The sequence below is a fragment of the Bos taurus genome, chromosome 10 (genome assembly GCF_002263795.3).
Source record: "Bos taurus isolate L1 Dominette 01449 registration number 42190680 breed Hereford chromosome 10, ARS-UCD2.0, whole genome shotgun sequence".
NCBI lineage: Eukaryota > Metazoa > Chordata > Mammalia > Artiodactyla > Bovidae > Bos > Bos taurus.
Window position 1 is genome coordinate 25,815,043 of NC_037337.1, and position 27,509 is coordinate 25,842,551.

At 40.5% G+C, this 27,509-nt stretch overlaps 1 protein-coding gene across 4 annotated transcripts in view; it reads right to left on the bottom strand.

Moving 5' to 3' along the window:
• Positions 1-27,509, bottom strand: part of RPGRIP1 (RPGR interacting protein 1) — a 61,719-nt gene that overhangs the window by 7,664 nt on the left and 26,546 nt on the right. For 2 of the 4 annotated variants that reach the window (NM_181034.3, NM_001434915.1), the window contains 10 exons: positions 26,243-26,403; positions 25,638-25,781; positions 25,061-25,178; positions 22,485-22,937; positions 22,192-22,343; positions 21,392-21,734; positions 19,993-20,174; positions 19,257-19,460; positions 18,587-18,725; positions 7,416-7,513 (listed from right to left, as the gene is read on the bottom strand). In NM_181034.3, the coding sequence (NP_851377.2) occupies positions 7,416-7,513; positions 18,587-18,725; positions 19,257-19,460; positions 19,993-20,174; positions 21,392-21,734; positions 22,192-22,343; positions 22,485-22,937; positions 25,061-25,178; positions 25,638-25,781; positions 26,243-26,403 (1,994 nt within the window). Of the gene's footprint in view, positions 1-7,415; positions 7,514-18,586; positions 18,726-19,256; positions 19,461-19,992; positions 20,175-21,391; positions 21,735-22,191; positions 22,344-22,484; positions 22,938-25,027; positions 25,179-25,637; positions 25,782-26,242; positions 26,404-27,509 lie in introns of all 4 variants that reach the window. The other 2 variants (NM_001434917.1, NM_001434916.1) reach the window with 2 other exon arrangements.

Genomic DNA, 27,509 nt, shown 5'->3' on the forward strand with positions numbered 1-27,509 from the left:
TTCCAGGCAAGAGTACTGGAGTGGGGTGCCATTGCCTTATTAGATTAAATAAAATACACTATTAAAATTAATTTCACTTGTTTCTTTTTATACTTTTAATGTGGACACTAGAAAACTTCATATTACATTGGTGGCTCACATTATAATTCTGTTGGACAGCACTTCATAGACGGTAAGCTCCACAGGTTCTAGGACCGTAACTCTGTTTTGCTAACCCCTTTAGACCTAACATCTAACATACCACTAATTTGTTTTGTTATCTCTCCATGTCAACTAGATCTAAATTTTAAAAAATTACTTTTGATTCTTTCCCTCACAGTTGTTCTCATTCCATTAAATTGAGGATGTTGGGGGGGAAGTTTTCATAAAACTATGAGAAAAAAAAAAAAAAGCCATTACAGGCTGAGAGTGCAAATTAGTATCATTTGGGTGATGATAATGTGGTAGAATCCATCAACATTTCAAGAGCAGATGCCTTTTGAAATCAGCAGTTCCACTTCTAGGAATCTATTCCACAAAGACATTTACCAAGAACAGAATAGTACACAGGAACAAAGGTGTCACTGCACCATTATTCCCTCCCTCTTTCCTTCTTTTATTGTAGATACCTGGCTATACAGAGACAGAACAACAAGGTCTGCACACGGCAAACTCTGCAAAAGCTAGGTGCAGTCACCACACATTTGTTCCTTTCAAGGCTCATTTGTAAAGGCTGGCTGTGAGATTTTACAGTGGAACCTCCCCCCACCCCACCCACCTTTACTGAGATAAAACTGACATAACTTTCCCTTGCTTTCCAGTACCTTAGATCAAGGGTCCCCAACCTCCTGGATCTAGAGCCTGGTGATGTGAGGTGGAGCTGATGTAATAACAATAGAATTAAAGTGTACAATAAATGTAATGACTTGAATCATCCCCACACCACCCTCACCCCCACCCCAGTCTGTGGAAAAATTGTTTTCCACGAAACCAAGTTTCTGCTACCAAAAAGGGTGGAGACCTCTGCCTAAGATGAATCAAACTATTTGCTACCTCAGGGCATTTACATTTGCCATTTTCTCTACCTGAAGTAATTACCCCCCAAGGATTCCCTTCTCATTCTTCAGATTTCAGCTGAAACATCCTCTCCTCAGAGAATTCTTTCCTTACTACCTCATTTAACTCAACTCTTCCCATTATTATTATATCACCCAATGTGCCTTCTCTGTAGTATTTAGAATCAGCAAGTATCTGTTCAGTGATTTATATCTGTTTTCATTCAGTAGAACGTAAGATTCAAAGAGGAAAGGACTAAGTCTACCTTATTTATTATATTGTAGCCACAGAGCCTGGCAAATAATAAGACAGGTAACTCCATGATTACTTGTTGAAGGACTCACACGGGTCCTGTGAGGATTATATGGTTGCAACTAGAGACTATCATACTAAGTGAAGTAAGTCAGAAAGAGAAAGACAAATACCATATGATATCACTTATACATGGAATCTAAAACATGACACAAGTGAAATCTATCTAGGAAACGGAAACAGACTCAGACATAGAGAACAGACTCATGGTTGCCAAGCGGGAGAGGGTTGGGGGAGCCATGGAGTAAGAGATTGGGGTTAGCAGATGTAAGCTGTCACATACAGAAAGGATAAACAAAAAGGTCCTAAGCTATAGCACAGAGAACTATATTCACTATCCTATGATAAGCCATAATGGAAAAGAATATAAAAGAATATATTCGGCCACCTGATGTGAAGAACTGATTCATTTGAAAAGACCCTGATGCTGAGAATGACTAAAGGTGGGAGGAGAAGGGGACAACAGAGGATGAGATGGTTGGATGGCATCACTGACTCAACGGACATGAGCCTGAGTAAGCTCTGGGAGCTGGTGATGGACAGGGAGGCCTGGCGTGCTGCGGTCCACGGGATCTCAAAGAGTCAGACACGACTGAGTGACTGAACTGAACGGAACTGAGTATATGTATAACTGAGTAACTTTGCTATACAGAAAATAACACAACATTGTAAATCAACTATACTTCAATTAAAAAATAAATAAAAGTTAAAACAAACTAGTGAATATATGAAAAAGAAAGAGACACACAAATACAGAGAACAAACTAGTGGTTACCAGTGGGAGGGAAAAGCGGGGAGGGGCAAGATAGGAGTAGGGGATTAAGCCATAAAACTACTATGTATAAAATAAATGAGCTGCAAGGATATATTGTACAAGCCAAGGAATATAGCCAATATTTTATAATAATTATGAATGAATAATAACCTTTAAAAATTGTGAATCACTGTTGTACACCTGAAACTTATACACTATTATACAGCTATACCTTGTGGTGATGTGATTTAGTCACTAAGCCATATCTGACTCTTGCGACCCCATGAACTGTAGCCTTCTAGGCTCCTCTGTCCATGGGATTCTCCAGGCAAGAATACTGGAGTGGGTTGCCATGTCCTCCTCCAGGGGATCTTCCTGACCCAGTAATCAAACCCGGGTCTCCTGCATTGCAGGCAGATTTTTTACCAACTGAGCTATTTTTTAAAAAAGAAAAACTTTTTCAAAAAAGAAAAATGCATGTTTCAGAATAATATAGACCAAAACTGTTTTGAAAAATGAGGGAAACTGGATGAAGAGTACATGGTACCTCTCCATACATTTTTTTTTGGTAACTGTTTACAAATCTATAATTATTTCAAGATCAAAAGCATTATAAAAGAATATGTACAGTTGATCTATAGTTTGATGTCATTTATATAATTAGTAATATTATATATGTAGCTAGTAGTATTAGCCATATTAATAACTGAAATATATATTACCTCATTTGAACTTGCTAGCAGAACCCCTAAGAGCAGTTAGTTATTCAGCATTAGTGACAGACAGATAGCTCCCTTTGGCTTATTCAGGTGTGCTAGCTAATTTTGAGGAGAGAAAAGGGCAGAGTTCCTAAAACTAATTAATACACATAACGAACGGGTCAAGAAATCTTCAATTCCTGAACTTAAGAGTATAACAAAATAGAATAAACCTCTCTTTTATTGGTTCTTGAAATACACTATATACACTATGGCTAAGAGACAGTAATCTGAGGCCACAGAGCAAATGGAAATAATTGTTCCCTTCTCATTAGGAGACGTTAATAAGAGGATTAGTTATATGGTCCACTTAGTAGGAGACTGACTCCTGAGATCAGGAACAGAACTTCATATGGAGGAAACCATGAGGTCTGGATTGAGATCCCTTCCTGGGGATTCTTGGAAGTATAGAAGGCCTTTAGGAACCTTGTGTTGATTAATAGAGCCTCCTCTGGAACAGTCCTACTCAGATCCCATGATAAAGGAACTCTTCTAATTCTGGACTTTAAGAGAGGGAGTTAAAGACCCAAATGTACTATGACTGCTTTGCTTTTTTTTAAATCAGTACAAGGGAAAGACATTTGCGAAAGTTCTTAAAGTTGTAACCTATACAACTGACCTGGCAGTTAGAAGGGAAATGACAGCCCTCTGTCTGGATCTCGTCCCCTTAGGGCTTTGTCCTTCCTTGTAGGGGCCACTACCACACCATAGAAGCTTGCATTGGGGAACTAAAGTATTTCAGAGAGGAGACAGACCGTGGCCACCATCATCATCACTATCATTTAGTGCTTAATTTGTCCCAAGCACTATATTAAACCCTTGTCACATATTACCTTATTTAAATCTTTCCACATGGCTATAAAATGGGCATATTTATCACCACTCTACAACCTCAATATGCATAGCAGCACTGTTTACAATAGCCAAGACACATGGAAGCAATCTAAATGTCCATCAACAGACAAATAAAGATGCTGTGTGTGTGTGTGTGTGTGTGTGTGTGTGTGTGTACACACACACTGGGCTTCCCAGGTAGAGCTAGTGGTAAAGAACCCACTTGCCAATGCAGGAGATCCAAGAGACACAGGTTCAATCCCTGGGTCGGAAAGATCTCCTGGAGGAGGGCATGGCAACCCACTCGAGTATTCTTGCCTGGACAACCCTATGGATAGAGGAGCCTGGCAGGCTACAGTCCATGGGGTTGCAAAGAGTTGGGCATGAACGGAAGCAACTTAGCACAGCATACTACATACATTTATATAATATGGAATATTACTCAGCCATAAAAAGAAGGAAATAATGTCATTTACAACAACGTGGGTGGACCTAGAGATTATCATACTAAGTGAAGTGAAAGACAAATGTCATATGATATTACTTATATGTGGAATCTAAAATATGATACAAATGAACTTATATACAAAACAGAAATAGACTTGGACACAGAAAACAAATCTAGGGTTACCAAAGGGGAAAGGAGGAAGGGATAAATTAGGAGTACGTGGTGAGCAGATATAAGCTACTATATACTATATATAAAATAAAGAACAAGGACCTACTGTATAGGACAGGGAACTATATTCAATATCCTGTAATAACCTATAATGGAAAAGAATCTGAGAAAGAATATATATAACTGAATCTCACTGCTGTACACCTGGAACATTGTAATAAACTATACTTCAATTAAAAAAAAATTACCACTTTACAGACGAGGAAATAGACCCTAACAGAGGTTAAATAACTCCCCCCAAATGGTATAGATACTAAAAGCAGAGCCTGGATCCAAACCACTTTTGTCTGAACCACATTTCCGTGTTCCTAAACATGACATTCTCTTGCCTCCTCCATTGCGGTGGCTCACTCCAGGCAGAAGAGGGATAGAGCCCAACTACTGTCTCTGGACCTTCAACCTCTTCCATCTTTCATGCCCAGCTATTTTGAAATACAAACAGGATTGAGTATGAGGCAGGAAAGACAAGGCTGGGCCCAAAGACAGCCTATATACCTCTTTATTTTGCACTTAATGAGACGATGAACATGAAGAAATGGCATCTAAAACAGAAACTTCTAGCATCTGAACAAGAAACTCAGACCACAGAAACCATGGCCCATGCACAGTAAAAATGTGCAGACTGCTGATAACCCTGTTTGACCTTCCCCTGTGGTGCTTGACTAGTAAGGGAGAATAGTTCTTAGAGCACTTGTATAATGTCTTCAGGAAATAAATGCATGAGACCCAGAGGTGATGCAACCTGGGGCAATCCAGGCCATACTTCAACCCTCCCCTCGATGAATATTCCACCCCTAATCATAAATACTCCCGTCCATTCAAAGGGCTAAAAATAGGATAAAAGGGGGATCAAAAATTCTTGTGGCATGCCCCTCACTTGTGAGGAGGCCTGCACTCTGAGTGTGTAATTTTCACTTCTGCCTCAATAAACTGCTTCTTTTTTATTTAAAGCAAATTGTATTTATTTATTCAGGCCATGCTGCGTAGCTTGTGAGGTCTTAGTTCCCTGACCAGAGATTGAATCTGGGCCACAGCAGTGAAAATGCTAATCTTAACCACTGGGCCACTAAGAAATTTCCCCCCTGCTCCTTCTCTTTAATCCTCACCCTTGGTGTAGTTTTGTGTGTTTTGTTTTTTCCTTCCCCTTTGTGTTTGTGTTGCCCATCCAAATTCTTATGGGTGAGTTGAACAAGAGCCTGGACTTTTTTTCTTTTGGCTGCACCATGTAGCTTGTTGAATCTCAGTTTCCCCACCAGGGATTGAACCCAAGCCATGGCAGTAAAAGCATGGAATCCTAACCATGAGGCCACCAGGGAACTCCCAAACCTGGACTTTGGATAAAGCTTTTCTGGTATCAAGTACACATGTGTCTGTGTTTTAAGTTTAACTTGATAACAACACTAATTCTTACTAAATATGATCAGATTTCATGTTTAGTTTACCAAGTAACATTTTTGGGTACATAAAGGTTTTCTAAAAGACCTCATTTAAGAGTATTTGATTTAGGGTAATTTTTATTTTAATTATTCATTTTTGACTGCGCTGGGTCTTCATTGCTGTGTGTGGGTTTTCTCTAGCTGTGGAGAGCACGGGCTACTCTCCGTTGCGGTGAGCAGCTTCTCATCGCAGAGGTTTCTCTTGTTGAGGAGCACAGGCTCTAGGTGCATGGACTTCAGTAGCTGTGGTACACGGGCTTAGTTGCTCTGCAGCATGTGGAATCTTCCCCGACCAGGGATCAAACCCGTCTCCCCTGCCCTGGCAGGTGGGTTCCTAACCACTGGACCAACAGGGAAGTCCTAGGGTAATATTTTTAATGTCATCTGTCTGACTTGTGGCTCCAAATTTGCTGATCAGCTGACTGCTTTTTGGGTTGATCTGAGAGGTACACAGTTTAGAAAACGACTTAAGTTCCACCTCTTTCATTAACTACCGCTACAATCCTGGACACATCACCTGGTCTTCTTCACCTTATGATGGATAAGGTGTTATGGTCTAGTTCTAATTCTATGGCTCTGATCTGTCCTACAAACATTTCTCAAGATACCAGTTACACAGTGTCTAAAAAAGATATGACAGATAAAAGTTCAGAAAATAAACTTAACTCTTTGCCATATTAACGGCCTGAGTCTACTGCACTTGAATCGTTTCTCCCCACTCCAATATCCTTCATCATTTTTTTATAAAACCTCAGTACGATTTCTGACTTTCAAGGAAGAGTTTTCTGATCTCTACAAAAGCAACAGTAATTTTCCTGTTTGGAATTCTCATAAACCTTAGAGTTATATCACATAATCTACCCACTGGATTCTAGATAGCCCTATGCTTTCCTTTATTGTTTCTAATAAGGTTCATAATTCTCAATTAGATTTTAATCTTTCATTCAGTCACTCATTCAACAAATACTTATTGGCTGCCGACAAATGTATGAGGGAGCATTCTAGCAGCTAGAGTGATTGTCTTCTATCTTATCTATAACTTCACAATATTCCAAAATGACTGTGAATATACCTGTGAATATTTATTCATGTGTGTGTGTGTGTGTGTGCGCGTGCACAGCCTCAATTAGTTCCAAAAGAGATTTGAGGCCAAAATGCTTAATATATAATTGTAATTACAGGTTTTAAAGGTTGAATAAAAACCTTCAAAAACTGAATGATCTCTCTGAGCCCTCCCAGAAAGCTTTTTTTCTTCCAGCCTCCACCTCCCAAAATAAACCTGCTCTCTTAAGGTAGATTTAAAGAAAGGGGTGTCACAGGCTGGGTAAATCACAATTTACAATGAAGGAAGTAGGTAAGGGATCCAAAGAGGAGAGACAAGTGTTGAAGTCAGTCCTCATTTATATTAGTGCCAAATCAAGAAAATGATCCTTTCATCTGCCTGTATCAACAAACTTCCATTCAATCGCAATGTAAATTTAACTAAATAATTTGTTTCCCATCTGGTTCATTACAACGGGACTTGAACTTGGCACACACGGCCATTAAGCACACTGGCATTACTTACGATCTTGGCTCCTGCACAGTGGTCACCCCAGTGTACTTACTGCCTTAGGGCATTTCTGAGATACAGGTGTTACTATCTCATCGCTGTCTGTCGTTTGCGCTTCACTGCCTTCAGAAGCTTGTTCACAGAATTCTTTATCTGTCAGAGAAGAGACTTAGAGTTACAGAGCCGTTTTGGAGCATGCTGTCTATCCCAGAAAAGACTTAGTACCTACATCTTCAATTTACTGTCTAGGTACTAATTCTGAGTACCTAGATTTTGGCTGTAGTTACTAAGAATCAAACCCTCTTTTTTAAAGTTTCACTTCTTCAGAAGATTACCAAACACACAAGGTTCACTTCTGAAAAATAGAAAATGAAGGAAGGTAGATAGTAGGTATAGAGAAAATTTGTCCTTTTAGGGACTGGAGAAAATTACTAAGCAAGGAAAAACAATATAATCAGGATGCAGCAGATTGTATTTTACAAAGACTGGCATCAAACAGTATCTCTCATCCCACATGCTCTTTCTTACAATGTGATCTTGATACTCCTAAAACTTTTTTTAAGGTAAGCATTTTTATTTACTTATTTTAAAATTTTCTTTTTATATTAGATTATAGTTGACTTACAATGCTGTGTTAGTTTTAGGTATACAGCAAAATGATTTAGTTGTACATATTCATGTATTTATTCTTTTTCAGATTCTTTTCCCATATAGGTTACTACAGAGTATTGAGTAGAGTTTCCTATGCTGTACAATAGGTCCTTGTTGATTATCTATTTTATATACAGTAGTGTATACATGTTAATCCCAAACTTCTAATTTATCCCTCCCCTCCACCTTTCCCCTTTGGTAACCATAAATCTGTTTTCTAGATCTGTGAGTCTATTTCTGTTTTGTAAATAAATAACTTAAATAACTTTATTTGTATAATTTTTTAGATTCCACATATAAGTGATATTATATTCTATGTCTTTCTCTGTTTGAATTACTTGACTTAGTAGGATAATCTCTAAATCCATCCATGTTGTTGCTAATGCCATTATTTCATTCTTTTTATGGCTGAGCAATATTCCATTACCTCATCATCTTTTTAATCTGTGTATCTATCATTGGGTATTTAGATTGCTTCCATGTCTTGGCTACTGTAAATACTGCTTCAGTGAACATTGGGGTGCACATATCTTTTCAAAGTATGATTTTTCCAGATATATGCCGAGGAGTAGGATTGCAGGATCAAATGGTAGCTCTATTTTTAGTTTTTTGAGGCAGCTCCATACTGTTTTCCATAATGGCTATACCAATTTACACTCCCATCAATACTGTAAGAGTATCTCCACATACCCTCCAACATTTATTATTGGTACACTTTTTAATAATGGCCATTCTGACCTGTGTGAAGTGGTACCTCATTGTGGTTTTGATTTGCATTTCCCTGATAATTAGATGTTGAGTATCTTTCCATGTGTCTATTGGCCATCTGTATGTCTTCTTTGGGGCAATGTCTATTTAGGTCTTCTGCCCATTTTTTTATTGGGTGTTTTATTTTTTCTTGTTGTTGAGTGGTTGGAGCTGTTTGTATCTTTGGAAATTAAGACCTTGCCAGTCACATTGTTTGCAAATATTTTCTCCCATTCTCTAGTTTTCTTTTCATTTTGTTTATGGTTTCCTTTGTTGTGCACAAACTTGTAAAGTTTGATTAGGCCCCATTTGTTTATTTTTGGTTTTGATTCTATTGCTTAGGGAGACTGACCTAAGAAAACATTGGTACAATTCAGGTCAGAGAATGTTTTGTCTGTAATCTGCAGTGTGGGAGACCTGGGTTTGATCCCTGGGTTGGGACGATCTCCTGGAGGAGGGCATGGCAACCCCACTCCAGTATTCTCACCTGGAGAACTCCCATGGATAGAGAAGCCTGGCAGACTGCAGTCCATGGGGTCACAGAGTCAGACACAACTGAGCAATTAACCACAGAAGTTTTACGGTGTCTTGTCTAAGTTCTCTCTTTTTTCTGTATGTGGATAAGATTGTCCCAGAGCCATTTATTGGAAAGATTAGATTTCCCTACTGAATGATGTTGAAACCTTTGTGGAAAATCAATTTTCAATAAATGTAAGGGTCTATTTCTGGATTAGCAATTCTGTTCCACTGATATATAAATCTGCTACTGCTAAGTCGCTTCAGTCATGTCCGACTCTGTGCGACCCCAGAGACAGCAGCCCACCAGGCTCCCCCGTCCCTGGGATTCTCCAGGCAAGAACACTGGAGTGGGTTGCCATTTCCTTCTCCAATGCATGAAAGTGAAAAGTGAAAGTGAAGTCACTCAGTCATGTCCAACTCTTAGCAACCCCATGGACTGCAGCCTACCAGGCTCCTCCGTCCATGGGATTTGCCAGGTAAGAGTACTGGAGTGGGGTGCCATTGCCTTCTCTGTATATAAATCTATCTTTGTGCTAACACTGACAGTGTAACACTGTCTGAATTGCTGCAGCTTCATAGTAAGTACAAATAGTACAAACATTTCAATTTTTTTCTTTTACTAAATTGTTTCAGGTAGATTCTTTGCTTTTCTATATAAAATTTGGGTAGAATTGCATCATTTTTATAATTTTGAGTGGTCCAATCCATAAACATGGTACATTTCATTTATTTGAATTTCCCTTAACTTCTCTTAAAAACTTTTGTAGATTTCAGTATATAGGACTTACCTTTCTTTCATTAAACTTATTCCTAAACCTCTTTAAAGTTTAGATGATAGTGTGAATGTAACTGTTTTCTTCATTTAAGATCGTTCATTTATAAAATATGGAAATACAATTAATTTTGAAATATTCATTTACATATTGCAACCTTATTCACTTGCTCCTAGTTTCAGTTGTTTAAAATTTATTGGTTTCTTATGATTTTCTAAATAGAGGATCATGTTGATTGCAAATAAAGGTAACACTATTTCTTCCTTTCCCATCTGTACAACTTTTCTTCTTGCCTTTTTGCAATATTTTTTTTTCTTATTGCAATAATTAAAACCTCCACTACAATGTTAAACAGGAGTGCTGGATTGTCTGCACTTGTCTGAAACTGAGATGAGGAAGAGGAAAGAGCCAGCCCTGGCTTGCCAAACTACCACATTGCTGTTCTTGTGTTTTATTTGCAACCAGTTCATGAAGGTGCCTGGCAACCCTCCAAGCTCTAATGAAGGCTCTGTTTCTCCAAGTGCTGAGGTCATGTGAACGCACACATCTGTGTTTGCAGGAGAAGCCCTCAGGAGGTCTTGGTCAGACGACTCTGATCTTTGTCCTTTCCTGGATGGGGATACCCTTCAGTGGGGCACAGACTGTGAGGGCTACTATTGCGTCATCCACCTCAGTAGCTGGCAGTTTCTTGTCATTATATCCAACATTTTGGAGAGTAAGAAGGAGGAAGACAGGGATAGACTCAAGTAGGACACTGAGAACGTGCAGAAGCTACTTTTCGAGGAAAAAAGACTAAAGAACTCCCAACTGACCCAAGCAGCATACTTATTCAGCCTCTCTAATGAAGAGAGAGTCAGGAGGCCAGAGAGAATTTTTGACTGCCAAATGTCAATTAGAGGTCAAATGGGACTTACTGAAATACAAAACATAGTCTGAAAAGAATAAACCCTTTTCCTCAATGATGAACATAAAGGTGGTTTTGCACTATCTTTACAAATCTCAGGAAGAGCAGCTTGTGAAGGCTGCAATGGTCTATGATACGGAGATATCCCAATATTTGAAAAATGAAATGGGTATCATGAACTCAAATTGTTCTGCCTCAAGCACCTTTCAGAAAGGTTTGCTACAGTTACAAAAGGGGATATTTCTGGAAAATGAAAATGTATCAAAACCAGATATTGAGAGTCCAAGAATGATCAATAATTGCTTCCTGTCTGGATGGATCTTTGTTCCATGTTTGGCTCAAACAAGAATCTAGTATTTCTGGACATCAGAGATTTCTTAGTACTTCATTGGTGAGGATTCTTTATGAGAAATTAGGCTCTTCTGTCATGTGCAGAAAGTGATTCTCAAAGTTATTTCCTCAGCTAACGCTTATTGAAACTTCTGCCTCACTTTTGGTGGCTATAAGTGGCAATGCATAAGAAGGCAACATATCTGGCCTTCAAAGGAAAACGACCAAAATGATGTTCTTTCCGCATTGTGTGAGGCCTTGAGACACCCAAAATGTAATCTGTACTGTCTCATGCTGGTATCTTGTTCTGTCACCATTCATCATTGAGTTCATCTTTCCTTCTCCCTTTGAAACCAAGCACTCACTGGCATTTTTGAACCTCACAGAAAATGAGCTTCTGGATGAAAGTGTCAAGTTGCTGTATGTAACTTTGAGACACCTAAAGTGCTTCCTCCAGAGGCTGACATTGGAAAGTTTTTACCTTAAAAAATCCTATTGCAAGGATCTCTCTTCTGCTTTGATCGTCAATCAGAGGCTGACACATTGCTCTTGGTAAGAAAGTCCTCACGGATGACAGGATGAACCTTCTGTGTGTGAGGGCTTGAGTTACCCCAGTGTAAACCCTAAATCCTGGGGCTACAGAGCTGCAGTATAACCAGGGATGTTTGCAATCATTTCTCAAAGCTTCTCTAATAAAAATCGAGCCTAAAACACTTGAATCTGGGGCTGAATTACATAGGGATTACTGTACTGAAGTTTCTGTGTGAATCTTTGAAAAAACCACTGTGGGAGATCAACCAAGATGGTGAAACAGAAAGACCCTGAGCTCATCTCCTCTCACAAACACACCAAAATCACAACTTTTGGCAGAACAACTATCAGGGAAAAAAACAGAACCTTCTAGAAAGAAAATTCAATTAAAGCTATAAAGAAGGAACCACAACAAGATGGGTAGGGGGTGGACTTGTGATACAGTCAAGTCCCATACCCTCTGGTGGGCAACCCACAAACTGGGGAATAATTACAACGGCAGAGGTTCTCCCAGAGGAGAGGGAGATCTCAGCCACACATTGGGTTCCTCAGCCTGGGGGACCTGCACTGGAAAGATTCACCCCCCAGAGCATCTGACTTTGAAGGCCAGACAAGTTTACTTTCAGGAATCCCAGGGGACTGGGAAATAGAGACTTCATTTTAAAGTGTGCACACAAAATCTCATATGCTGGAGGACTCATGGAGGAAGCAATAAATTGAGAGGAGCTTGATAGGAATCCCACCTCCTGATCTCGAAGAATCTCCTAGAGAGACAGTAGGCAAGTGCAGCTTACCCTGGGACATGGACACTGACAGCAGCCATTTTGGGGAGCTCCTTCTACCACCTAGACACCGCTGCTGGCAAGCACCACTGTGGAATCCTCCCTCTACTTAGGAGCCTCAGGACCAAGCCCTGTGCTGGCCCAGTGGCCTGTAGGTGCCAGTGCTGGGGTGCCTCAGGCCAAGCAACTAACTGGGTGGGGAGACAGCCCCACCCATTAGCAGACAGGCTGACTCAAGATTCCATGAGCCCACAGTCAACTCTGGACATGGCCAACCCCTCCGGAGAGCCTGCTCTAGCCTCTGGATCAGCCTTACTCAGCAGGGGGCAGACATCATACACAAGCAAACCACAATCACCCAGTAGGCCCAACTGGGACATGGGATTGACTGGGCCCCAGCCATGCCCACGAGCTTTGGGACACCCAGGACCCACATACAACTGCGTCAGAAACTGGCCCACTCCACCAGTGATCTAACACCAGCTCTGGGACACCCAAGCCTTGCAACAAGACTCCAGGATCTGGCTCTGCCTGCCCGTAGGCCAGCACTAACCCCAGAGTCTGACTTCACCCACCAATGAGTAAGCTATAGCCCTGGAGTCTTATGGACCCTGATTATGCCAAGCAGTAGCCCTGAAGACCTCTGGGGTTCCACAATCAGCCGCCTTGTGACTTGGTCTTGCCAACTGGTGCCAGCAGCCTCCACAAAAGGCAGAGCCGGGCAAGCAGGTGGACCAGGAGCCAAACAAGCTCACCAGACTGCCCACATAGCCAGCCCACCACAACAGAAGGACTCATGCAGCCCTCATAGGGGGAATCCCTAGAGTATGTAACTTGAGTGACAAGAGGGGAGTGTGCTGCTGGGATGCATACAGTGTCTACTGCAAAAGGCCATTTCTCCAAGGTCGGGAAATAGGGAATAGCCAACCTACAAGATACAGCAACATGGGCAAAATGAGGCAACAGCGGAACATGTTTCAGACAAAGGAACAAGATAAAACCCCAGAAGAAGTAGTTAGTGAAGTGGGCAACAGCAATCTACACGAAAAGAAATTCTAGGTAGTGATTGTAAAGATGATCAAAGAACTTGGGAGGAGAATGAATGTAGACTGAGAATTTATGTAAAGAACCACCCCTCAGAGATGAAGACTACAATGACTGAAATGAAAAATATACTAGAAGGATAAACAGTAGACTAAATGATACCTAGGAATGGATCAGTGAGCTACAGTAGTGGAAATCACTGATACTGAACAGAAAGAAGAAAAAACATTGAAAAGAAATAAGGACATTTATAGAGACCTCTGGGACAACACCAAGCACACTAATATATGCCTTACAAGGGCCCCAGAAGAAGAGTGGGAGACCTTGGTTTGATCCCTGAGTTAGGACCATCCCCCGGAGAAGGGAAAGGCTAACCACTCCAGTATTCTGGCCTGGAGAATTCCATGGACTGTATAGTCCATGGGATTGCAAAGAGTCAGACACCACTGAGGGACTTTCACTTTCACTTTCAGAAGAAGAGCCTGACAAAGGGGCAGAGAACATATCTGAAGTAACAAGAGCTGCAAATTTCCCTAGTTTGGAAAAGCAAATAGTCACCCAGCACCAGGAAACATAGAGTTCTACATAGGATGAACCCAAAGAGAAACACACCAAGATAGAGAGTAATTAAAATGAGAAAAATTTAAGACAAAGAGAGAATATAAAAACAGCAAGGGAAAAGCAACACATAACATACAAAGAAAGTTCCATAAGGCTATCAGTTGACTTTTCAACAGAAACTCTACGGGCCAGAAGAGAGTGACATGATATATTTAAAGTGACAAATGAGAAAAACATATACCCATGAATGTTTTATCCAGCAAGGCTCTCATTCAGATTTGATGGAAAGATCAAAAGCTTTATAGATAATCAAAAGCTAAGAGTTCAGTGCCACCAAACCAGCTTTACAGGAAAGATTAAAGAAATTTATTTAAGTGAAAAAGAAAAGACCACAACTAGAAACATGAAAATTATGAAAAGAAAAACTCATCCATCAGTAAAGGAAAACATACACAGTAAAGTTAGGAAATCATCCATACACAAAACTAGTAGGAAGGTTAAAAGACAAAAGTAGTAAAATCATATATACCCACAACTGGGAAAGGAATACGTCAAGACTGATATTGTCACCCTGCTTATTTAACTTATATTCAGAGTACATCATGCGCAATGCCAGGCTGGGTGAATCGCAAGCTGGAATCAACATTGCCACAACAAATATCAACAACCTCAGATATACAGATGATACCACCCTAATGGCAGAAAGTAAAGAGGAACTAAAGACTCTCTTGATGAAGGCAAAGAGGAGAATGAAAAAGCTGGCTTAAAATTCAACATTCAAAAAATGAAGATCATGACATCCGGCCCTATCACTTCATGGCAAATAGATGGCAAAAAAAAAAGAAACAATGGCAGATTTTATTTTCTTGGGCTCCAAAATCATTGCAGATGATGACTGCAGCCATGAAATTAAAAGACACTTGCTCCTTGGAAGAAAACCTATGACAAACCTAGACAGCATATTACAAAGCAGAGACATCACTTTGCCAACAAAGGTCTGTCTAATCAAAGCTATGATTTTTCCAGTAGTCATGTATAGATGTGAGAGTTGGACCATAAAGAAGGCTGAGCACCAAAGAACTGGTGCTTTCGAACTGTGGTGCTGGAGAACATTCCTGAGCCCCTTGCACAGCAAGGAGATCAAACCAGCCAATCCTAAAGGAAATCAAGGTTCATTGGAAAAGACCCTGATGCTGGGAAAGACTGAGAGCAGAAGAGGGTGACAGAGGATGAGATGGTTGGATGGCATCACCAACTCAATGGACATGAGTTTGAGCAAACTCCAGGAGATAGTGAAGGACAGGGAAGCCTGGTGTGCTACAATCCATGGGTTGCAGAGAGTCAGACACAACTTAGCAACTGAACAACAAAGAAGTTAAGGGATATATAAAACAATTAGATATAAAATATGATATCAAAAACAGTAATTGTAAGAGGAGGAGAGAACAAATATATTTGAAATTAAGAGATGAGCAACTTAAAACAATCACACACATATTGCTATACAACCTCATTGTAACCACAAATCAAAAATCTATAATAGATAGAAGCACAAGAAAGAAAAATAAGTCCAAACATAATAGTAAATACATTAATTCAATCACAGAAGAAGAGAACAAAAAAAAGAAAAAAAAGGCTATAGAACAACCCCCAAATAATGAACAAAACAGCAATAACTACAAATCAATTACTTAAAAAGTAAATAGATTACAGGCTCCAACCAAAAGACTGAATGTATACAAAAATAAGACCCATATATATGCTGCCTACAAGAGACCCACTTCAGATCTAGAGACACACAGACAGATTGGAATGGAGTGTGTCTTTCCATTCCAATATCTTTCCATCAGAATGGAAAAAGGTATTCCATGGAAATGGAAATCAATCAAAAGCTGGAGTTGGGACTTCCCTCGTGGTCCAGTGGTTAAGACTCTGTGCTCCCAATGAAGAGGCCTGAGTTCAATCTAGTCAGGGACCTAGATCCTACATGTTGAAACTAAGAGTTCACATGCTGCAACTAAAGATTCTGCATGCTACAACTGAGATCCACTGCAGCCAAATAAATAAATATTAAAACAAACAAAGAAAAGGAAGCTGGAGTAGCAATACTCACATCAGACAAAATAAATTTTAAAATAAGGAGTGTTACAAGAGACAAAGATTAACTACATAATGATTAAGTGATCAATCCAAGAAGATATAACAATTGTAATGCTATGTGGCTCAGATGGTGAAGTGTCTGTCTGCTATGCGGTAGACCCGGGTTCAATCCCTGGGTCGGGAAGATCCCCTGGAGAAGGGAATGGCAACTCACTCCAGTACTCTTGCCTGGAAAATCCCATGGACAGAGGAGCCTGGTAGGCTACAGTTCATAGGGTTGAAAAGAGTCGGCCATAACTGAGAGACCTCACTGTCATTTTATGCACCTAAATACAAATAGGAGCACCTAAATATAAAGGCAAATATTATGAGAAATATAAGAAGTGGGACTATGGTTGTCGTTCTTGATGTCATTGTCCTTCTTAACAACAGTGCACCCATGGCTGTTTTTCTTTTAAATGGATACTTTTGGTATTTTCTCTTTGATTTTATTTTCCACAATCTTACTCTGATATGTCTAGATTTTGATTTTTACTTATCCTGCTTGAGTTTCATTTCATTGAATATTAATACCTTTTATGAATTCTGGAAAACTCCAAGTCATCACCACTTTATTGCCTTTTTTCCCCCTTCTTTCTCTTTTCCATTTAAGTACAGCTTGCATGCGCGCATGCTCAGTCACTTCAGTCATGTCTGACTCTTTGTAACCCTATGGACTTAGCCTGCCAGGCTCTTCTTTCAGGGATTCGCCAGGCGAGAATACTGGAGAGGGTTGCCGTGCCCTCCTCCAGGGGATCTTCCCCAACCAGGGATTTAATCCACGTCTCCTCCTTTGTAGGCGAGTTCTTTACCACTGAGCTCCCGGGGAGACCCTAGTACAGCTTAGACCTCATTTTCTCTCTCTTCTCCTTTGTAGTATTTTCCATCTTGTAGTCTCTCATTTTATTCTGGATATTTTCACCAATTCTCATTTTAGTTCTGTCTAATCTGCTTTCAACCCATCTCTTTTCCTCATAAATTTCTGTATTTAGCAGTTCTATCATTTCTATTGATTCATTTTCAAATTTGCAATATACTTTGCAAACATCTTGTCATTTGATTCAGGCAAAAAAATCCACATAAATGAATGCCAAAATTATTAGGTGAAATCTGATGAAGAATATTTATATGGACTCAAAACACTGTCTCATAGATTACTTAGTAACTCAGTTCAGTTCAGTTGCTCAGTCATGTCCGACTCTTTGAGACCCCATGAATCACAGCACTCCAGGCCTCCCTGTCCATCACCAACTCCCGGAGTTCACTCAAACTCATGTCCGTCCAGTCAGTGATGCCATCCAGACATCTCATCCTCTGTTGTCCCCTTCTCCTCCTGCCCCCAATCCCTTCCAGCATCAGGGTCTTTTCCAATGAGTCAACTCTTCGCATGAGGTGGCCAAAGTACTGGAGTTTCAGCTTTAGCATCATGCCTTCCAAAGAACACCCAGGGCTGATCTCCTTCAGAATGGACTGGTTGGATCTCCTTGCAGTCCAAGGGACTCTCAAGAGTCTTCTCCAACACCACAGTTCAAAAGCATCAATTCTTCGGCGCTCAGCCTTCCTCACAGTCCAACTCTCACATCCATACATGACCACTGGAAAAACCATAGCCTTGACTAGATGCACCTTTGTTGGCAAAGTCATGTCTCTGCTTTTGAATATGCTATCTAGGTTGGTCATAACTTTCCTTCCAAGGAGTAAGCATCTTTTAATTTCATGGCTGCAGTCACCATCTGCAGTGATTTTGGAGCCCAAAAAAATAAAGTCTGACACTGTTTCCACTGTTCCCCCATCTATTTCCCATGAAGTGATGGGACCAGATGCCATGATCTTAGTTTTCTGAATGTTGAGCTTTAGGCCAACTTTTTCACTCTCCTCTTTCACTTTCATCAAGAGGCTTTTGAGTTCCTCTTCACTTTCTGCCATAAGGGTGGTGTCATCTGCATATCTGAGGTTGTTGATATTTCTTCCAGCAATCTTGATTCCAGCTTGTGCTTCTTCCAGCCCAGCGTTTCTCATGTTAAGCTGGCTAGCTAGCTTTAAATACACAGACAGCTACTTTCTTAGAGAATGACAGCTTGGTTGGCCTAACCAGCACACGTGTAACATAAAACTGAGCCTAGAGTCTCCAATACAATTGATCATGAAAAGTTTAGCAATGAAGATGAAAGAAGAAAGTAAATAACCAGCTTTATAAAATAATCTAATGATTACAAAGGAAAATAATATTTTAAAAAGACAATACCATTCACAGGATGTGGGGTTTCCTTTAGTATCTGTGCTGAATAGGATGATGTCATTTCCTCTTCCTTTTGCTGATTTTTTAAAACATGATCTGCGGAGATCTTAAGCCCTGAGAATTTCCATTCAATGTATTTCACCTGCTTCAGATACAATTATAATTGTAAATAAGTATACTGTATAATTATAATAATTTAATATGTTTAATATTGCATAATTATAATTAATATAATACAATATAAATATATATACTTAGTCATATAATATACATTTATAATTTCATATATGTACGTGTGTATATATTTCAGACCACATAGTAACTTTAATTCAGTTTCCTATGAAGAAGAGGTAGTATCAAACACCTAGGTGTTCAATAAATACTTGCTTTTTAATTTATTTTGATTACAGTTGAAGTGACCTAGTTGGGACTGTGGTACTATATCTCTAAGCATAAATTACAGAGTGTATAATCTGTTAAATTAAATTACATTGAAAAGAACTGAACACTCCAGAGGTTTATTCAACTACTTATGTTTGTGGAAATACATGCTCACCACAAAAAGCCGTGATTATCACTTATCTTGTGTGCCTGCTTCTGCTTCTACCTCTGAGAATAATATACTTGGGGACACTACGACCCATACTTTCATTCTTCGGGGTTTCTAAGGCCTTACCTGTAGTGTATTTCCATTTAAGAGGTTATGACTAAGATACTCCATTCTGTTCTTTCCTTGGAGGCCTGTTTTTCTGCCATGTTTTCTTCTTGAGTAGCCTGCAACCTGGTGTTCCCTTTCCTTTCTTTCTCCCACCTGAGGAGGTTTTCTTTTAGCTTGATACTGGCCAGCTTCGGTGGGAGTATCAATAGATACCATCTGGTCCTAAATAGAAGGATCAGAGACAGATTTACAAGATGAGTTTAACAGCCATGATAATCAAGAAAGAGATTTGTGAGCCAGCATTAGACTTCATTTATCTCTTGCCATGGAGCGGAGATATGCCATCTCTTCCCTCCCTACAATAAAACCCAGCATTTTGTTCTATCCATAGCCTTATGGCATCATGAATGCTTCAGATTAAAGTTGCAGAACATGACATTCACAGGCTTCTCAGGTGGTGCTTGTGGTAAAGAACCTGCCTGCCAATGCAGGAGCCAAAAGAACTGCCGATTCAATCCCTGGGTCAGGAAGATTCCCTGGAGGAGGGCACAGCAACCCACTTCAGTATGCTTGCCTGGAGAATCCCATGGTCAGAGGAGCCTGGAGGGCTACAGTCCAGGGGTTGCAAAGTCAGATACAACTGAAGTGACTTAGCACGCATGCATGGCATTCACAAGGAATTTCTTTTACCCCAGTTGTAATACTGTCTTCCTCAAATCAAATCTTCCCCACAGATTTGGGGGAGATTTGCTACCTGGGGAGGAAAGGAAGCTTCTTCCTCTTCTATTGACGTCTCTAAACCATCCCTGGTGTCCTCCTCACTCTGAGCTTCTGGCTTTGGGAAGTTCTCCGGGGGTAAGTAGCAAGACCCCCAATCCAGTTGCACCTGAACAGATCCATTGGGTTCCCCCACAGGGTCAGTGAGGTTAAAATCACCTGAGAGACACACAGATATTAATAAAATCTGATCACATGAAAGTAGGCACGTGAGCGTTTATCACAACCTTACCTATGACTTCCCCAGTTTAAATTTCACGTTTTGTTTGCAATTAACATCAATCAAATAACCATGATGCCAATACACTCAGAAGCAAAATAAAATATCAGTGAATATCCATAATCACTCAGAATATTTACTTCTGCTACTCAAAATATTTACTGGGGAAGACTGGTATCTCCAGGTTCAGGAAGGGATAGTCAAAGATGCATGGAGAGATATAGCTTGCTTGTTGTCAGTCACCCAGTCAGTAAACAAGAGCACCTTCTACTATTACCAAACAGTTTCTACACCTTAGGCATACTAAGAAAACCATTATCTACACCTGTGGCCCCTATTTCTGAAATAACAAAAACCAAGAAGACTTAAGCAAAATGGCTTTTTTCTGAATGTCAGACTTCTGCTTTGTAACACTGATTAATTTAACAGATGGCTCTTTGGCAAAGGATGAATTGTGAGCAGAAGAGTCAGCTTCTTATTTTTTTTTTTTTTAAGCACTCGTGATATTGGGAGAAGGGAGGCCTCACATACTTTCTAGAACAAAGCTTTTTTAATATGGTCAATACTGGCTGTAACCATCCACACTTCCTAATTAGAGCACAGACTGCAATCAGAGAGTTGACTATTCTTGTACCACCTGTACAGCCCTGGGTATGAATGTAGGATAAGGTAGCATGAAGTTCAGCTTCATACTGGGTTGGGAGAGAATCCAAGAAGTTTGTCATGGTGTGGCATGGAAGACTCATTTGAATTTAATGTTTAAAAGAAGCAAGAGAATTATGATGAAATGTTACAGACACAACTTAAAATCTGATATCTAGCCGTGTGCCAAGAAATAATAGACCTTAAGTAAAAACGAATACTAGAAAGCACCACAGAGATGGAAAATGTTGGTTCAGACACAGAGGTATGGACTGCAGAGCGGTGGGTCTACCCACTCGGGGATTTCCTTCTGTTGCTGAAGAGCAGCAGCAGAAGCCAGTGTTTCCATATAATTAGCAAGGCTCTAAGTCTTCTACTCTGCTGCTCTTCACAGTATTCTCAAATCTTCTCAGTGAGTTTTAAGAGAGACTATTCCAAGCAAGAAAAGTAGAATTAGGACAGGGAGACAACACTGGGCAGAGAGCATAAAGATGTAATAACCTTGAACTCCTACCTTGAATGGATTTGTTTTGTGCAAGAGGAAGCAAGGGCACCTGGACTCGGCCAAGGTACGAGCCAGGCTCTGAGTCTTCATCATCAAAAACGTACACAGAGAGGGCCTCCCGCCTCAGATACTGATCCAGGTCAGAAGTCACAAGCACTGGGAATCGAGCCAGGTCTCTGAAGTAGGGATTGCTACTGGCCGGAATGATGGTGGTGTCATGGTCAGAAAAGGTAAAGAAGCGATACATGACGTAAGGACTGGGTTGGGCTCCCAGTGATCGGCTCCGGAGGCCACAGCATCGAATGATTTCCACCCGCAGCTCATTCTGATTCTTCCAGGTCCCCGATCTGGGCTGAAAAGATGTTGGTCTTGGATTGAGGAAAAGGGCAGGCTGAGAGACTCATTGCAGGTGAAACCCAGAACCTTTGATGAGGAAAAGCTATGACCTAAAGAACTGCTGAATCCTGATTGGGAAACAAGAGATGCCTAGCCAATGACTTTCACCTGCCTTCAAACTGGCTCTGGCAGATAACTCTCTTGGGGATATGGTGGCTCTCAGGCCTCATCTTAGACAGTGGAACAGAGAAGCCATGTTGTTTATAGAAAGGAGATGTAGCTAGCTCCAAGGGCATGATTTCATTTCAAACTCAAGCTTGACCAAGGGAAGGATCTAGACTAGTTGTGGTGTGACAGTTTTTATCTTTCATTCACATTCAACAAGTACTTATCGAGAGTGGAAGACTGAGCTGTTCTCAAGAGCTGTTTGACTTAGTGTCCTCTGAAATGCATGGGTTCATCCTTTTTCTCACCTCATCCTTCTGGGCCTCCCAGGCTCCAAGCACATTGGCTGCCAAGTATGCCTGGGCTTTCTTTCGCTTATTGTATGCTTGTAGACTGGATCTTATGGGGAAGCGCAGCCTCATCCAGTACTCTAGCACCCCAAAGACTTCTCCACCAGTTCCTGGGTAGCAGAAAGTATGAGAGGCATAGAGGATACAGACAGCAAGGATCAAGAATAAAGGGAGAAGAAAATGGGAAACCACCAGCACTGTGGGAAACACCACATTAATCCTGGGAACTGCGGGAGGTTGACAGCACTTACCAGTAAGTGTGGCAGAGCCATGGACTCTCTCTACAGTCTCCAGAACCCTGTCAAAGCAAATCCATCCAGCTGCAAGGGTGTGGTGCTCACTGGCTATTGCCTGGTGTAGATCAAGCTGGGCTGAAGCCCCTTGAAGGTAATGCAAGAAGAGGGAGTCTATCTCCACCACATACTGGGAGGTGAAGTCATAGAGAGGTTGTGGCCCCACAACTAGTGGGGTACAGTGGGTTTCAAAGTCATAGAAGGAATAGGTGCAGAAGGTGGTAGGTTGAGTGTCTCCAGCCTGAGCCAGGGCAGCAGAGGTCAGAAAGGCCTGATGGATGTGCAGTTCAAAAAGGTTCTCACTCTGATGCCATGGAGAAATGTCCACTTTATCCTCATTTTCATGGGCTGGCAGTGGTTTCAGACATAATGGCAACTGTCGGGTGCCATAAGCCACGTCTTTAAGCTGTTCTAGAGGGGAAAGAAAACTGCCTATCCATTAAAGGGTAGGAAGTTTCTTCCTTAAGGTAAAGGAAGGTAGAAAGAGAATAAAACCCATGGTGGAAGTCCAGATTGTGACTATTTCAGGAAACCATGTGATTTTAAAAGAAAAGCAACAGAATGACAACCTGGTGCTTTGGATTCTGATGGCCAAATAATCCAATGCCTATTTTAACTAAATTGGAAAGTAAATGCTAACCTCAGGAGGTTACACTGCTAACACTGGAGGCACAATTTCATCCATAGATGACATTGTTTTGGCTTACAGCAGCATCCTATGAATTAATTGATAATTTCATTACAGAAGCACAAGAAACACAAAATGCAGATATTTCCAAAAGTTTGGGATATTGGCCCTGGAGAGAATAGCAAGCAAGTTACAGTCAGTGTCTATTACATTACTCTGGGCTCCATTAAGATATGATTCCTCTTTTCCAGTCAGATCAATCACAAGACTCTTCATTCTGTTAAGAATTTTATTTCATTGTAAGAAGGCCAAAAAATCCACTTTAAATCAAAGAGTAATAGAGTAAAAATCAGGGAGGGCACTTACTGGAAAGAGGTTTAAAATATTGGCAATGGGATATAAAATAAAGATATGTGAGACAGTCCACTAAATCTGTGCGTTACCTCCCATATCCAACCAACCTGAGATGGTATATAGTCTGCTTCAAATTGGAGTATCTGAGTTGTCATGGTGTGTTGATGATAAAGGTTCTATTTTAAGAGGTAAACTAGTAGAAGAAAGATATTTTGGGTACATCAGAATGTCTTCCTGCCCAGAAGAAGTGGAATACAGGCACTAGTGAGCAGTTTCTTAATTGATAAGATTAACATAACTAAAGACAACATTAAAAATTTGCATTACATGATACAGAGTTAATAATTCTAGCATATAAAGAGCTTCTAAAAATTAATAATACACTATTAAGAAAAGGGTTAAGGGGAGGGACAGGCAAGTCTCAAAAGAAGTAATACAAATAACTGGTAAACAAATCAAAAACTCTTTAGCCTTATCAGTAATGAAGGAACTATAAGTTAAAGCAAATGAATCTTCAGAAGTAGGTAAGGGTATTATACTGCACTATCCTGGGAGAAAGGATCTGAATCTGAAAGACAGGAGAATTTCAATACAAAGGATTTCCTTTGTTACTTGGCAGGGACCTTTTAACAGAAAGGATCTGAATCTGAAAGACAGGAGAATTTCAATACAAAGGATTTCCTTTGTTACTTGGCAGGGACCTTTTAACAGACTTACCCTGGTATGCATAAGTCATGCAGAATGACCCACCTCCCTTTACTCTAGTTTCATGGTCACTCAGTGTCCTTACTGATTCTGCTTTCCCAGAAACAAGTTGCATATTCCCTGAGCATATTCTCAAGGCAGCAGTGAAAGAGCCACTATCCTAGAATGACAAATTAACATTCTGGTATAAATCTCAGTCTTCAGTGCATTTGGTTAATATGAGTCGGGTATCTCACCACTGAGTGTAATAACAAAGCCAATTTTCTCACCATGTAAGGCTGGAGACCAGATCCTGGTCACCAGTAAACTGAACTAAACATAGAAAGTATCACATTATAAAATTTGCATCGGTATCCAGCCACCTACACTGCTTTGTAGACATCCACAAACTGCAACAAAGAATTCAGGAATTTTCAGAGAGAAATCATAGAAAGAGATGATGAAAGAGGAGTGGTGAAGCTCTATTATCTCACAAACACTGTGATCTAGGCCTGGCTTCAAGAAACAATCTCGAGAGAAGGCCCTCACTCACCTTAGGACCAACAGTGATACACTCTGATTTTCAGAGTAGATTCTGCAGTGTCTGGGCCCTGTCGAAAATCTCCAGAGAAATCAGAGAAAATACCCTGATATGATGCAGGAAAAGAAGCTGCTGGCCATGTATTAAAATAACAAAGATGACAGGATAAAGAACAGGAGGGCTAAGTCATATACCAAGACACAGAGGGGCCCTCTCGACAGGTGCAGGGGGCAGCAGAGGCATTTAGCCGTGTGACAGATCCTAAGGTGAAATGAACAAACTACTAAGACTTGCCAGATACTGGAAGGCCATGGCTTCTTAAAATACCTTCCAGCTGATTGATACGCTTGTTCTTGAGGTCTAGGAGTTGATTCAACCTCTCCAGTTTTGCTTCGTGATCTTTATTTTCATTATCAGCTTTTGTCATCATTGCTTCCAGTTCCTCCTGAAACGAAATAATGTCTGAACTTTGCTATCTCAGTGGCCCGGAACCGAAGGGCCCACATAAAAAAGTGGTACTTGGTGGGCAAAGGAAAGGAGACTCCACTATCTCCTTAGCAGGGCAGATTCATCACTAGAAAAAGGCTTGGGTTCCTTACAGACCCCTCCAGGACCAATTGTGCTGTTAGTGCCAAGGGGTAGTATTTTTCCTGGGACTGGCAAAATTTGAACCCAGAAGCTTCCCACTTGCCATTTTCATTAGCTGGCCCCTTTGATTCTATTGCCAAGGTGCCATGGACATGTGTGAGCCCTCAAGTGCAAAAGACAGCACATTTGTGTTTATTTGTGTTTGCACAATACAGCATATCACCTTGCAACAGCCCTGGAAACTTGGGTCTTGCTTCATATGTGGTTCCTGTGTGCCCATTTATCTATCCCCTTCCTGTACCATCTTTCTTTGCACCTGATAACACACGTTGATTTTGCGCTGCAGAATAAGCATGTCTCTGGTCTTTTCTAGTTCCAGTGTGGTCTCTGCATGCGATACTTGCAACTCACTTAACATCTGGGACAGTTTTTTTTCTTCCTGGTTTTTTGGTTCACAGGGCTACAGAGGAAAAAGCATTGGTAAAACAGAGTATAAATATGGTAGTATAGTAATAACTATTGTCTAAAGTAGCTGCTGGTAATCATAAAGTACCAGCAGCAGAATCTATTTCAAAATGTAGAAGAGAACCTGTGTTACTTCACAAGGCTCTCTACGCTAGTTACTCACATTCAACAGAAGCAGTAAGTTATACAACCTCCAATGGATGTTTGCTCTTCAGCAGATCATTGCAAATCCTCATCTAGAAAAGATTCTAAAGCTTATGAGCTGTACAGTGTGGGAAAAATCTGTGCAGTTCATGAGGCTGTCTCTACTCTTAACCTTCTCATACCCTTCCAAACAGTGTCCTCAATCAGGACAAAATGTTATTTGGTGAGTTTTCTAGTCCCTTCATCTTTTCAGCAGATATTTGCCAGGGATCCCTCTGTAGAGGAGACTTGCTTGATTAAAGATGTTCTTACCTGTATCTGAATGGTCTCTTGAAATAGAGCTGGGTGAGTGGCTGGTGCAGATTGCCTGTCAGGAGATTGGGAAAATGTGCTTATATTTTGGAGATCCTCTACTTCCTGTTTATGCTTCTGAAGCAAGCTGGTGACCTCAAGCTCCAGATCTTTGTTTTGAGCTGAGGAAAAAAAAATACAGAAAGCTGAAACTCTCTTGTTACCAACAACCACGCTAAAGTTGGCCCAAGTGTGAATTACACTTTCCCACTAATGTTTAATTCATTTTATAAGCTTGCCCTTAAAGAAGTAATTTTCTCTGATTTCTACAAAGGGATTCTAGCTTATTGACCCCGAGTTGACACTTGGACTCCAAAAACAACAAAAAACATCAGCAGAGCTATAGTACGGAATGGAGTACCAATACCACCACAGCAAAAATCAGAGCCACTTGACTGACTAGGTAGTCCAAAATTTTTGACAGGATCTCCTCAACGCTTCCCCAGCTCGGTCTGACTTCTATGCTATTGGCTCCTTGTGACACCCACCTCCACACCCACTCTGGGCATTTGGACATTTCTATGTGTGTTTCAGGGAAGGAAGGTGATCACCATTTAAACTGATCATTTCACTATCAGGGATTAGAGAGGAGGTCACATTAGATTACCCACAAGACCTCACTCGTACTTCATACATACTACAAGGATTCTTAGCACGTACTCCTAAGCTTTATTATTTTATGGTTCTTGTCTCTATTTTTCTTGATGTCATATTTCTTTTCCTCCACTCTGTCATGTGAATATACTAGAATCTGATGAAATATAAATTTGATAAGACTAAATATCAAGGTCCAGGCCAGCAAAAAGAGAGGAGACAAAGGTCTCTTTGACAGTACTTAAAAATATTCAGAGTAACTACTGTGACCCAAGAATTAAGACAGGGGGAAATGCCAGCGGTAATGAAGATCAATAATCTGCTTCTCAATTTCAGGTATCAGATGCTAAAAAAGAAAACAAAATACCTTCCAACCATCCTAAAATGACTGATGAGAAGGCAGAAAAATTCATTTTCAATACTTTCAATAAATAGTTTAAAACATTACAAATTAAGACGTGGTGTTCTCTCACATGGAAAGTCATCATGTAGGGAAAAGTATACGTGTGAGGTAGGTGTCATGCTTCCTTGATTGTCAATCTGATCTGACTGCCAATGTTCTTAGTCTAATTATCCAGTAACCCGCCCCACACACAAATAAGATCAAGAGATGGGGTTGGAGAAATGCTGGGCC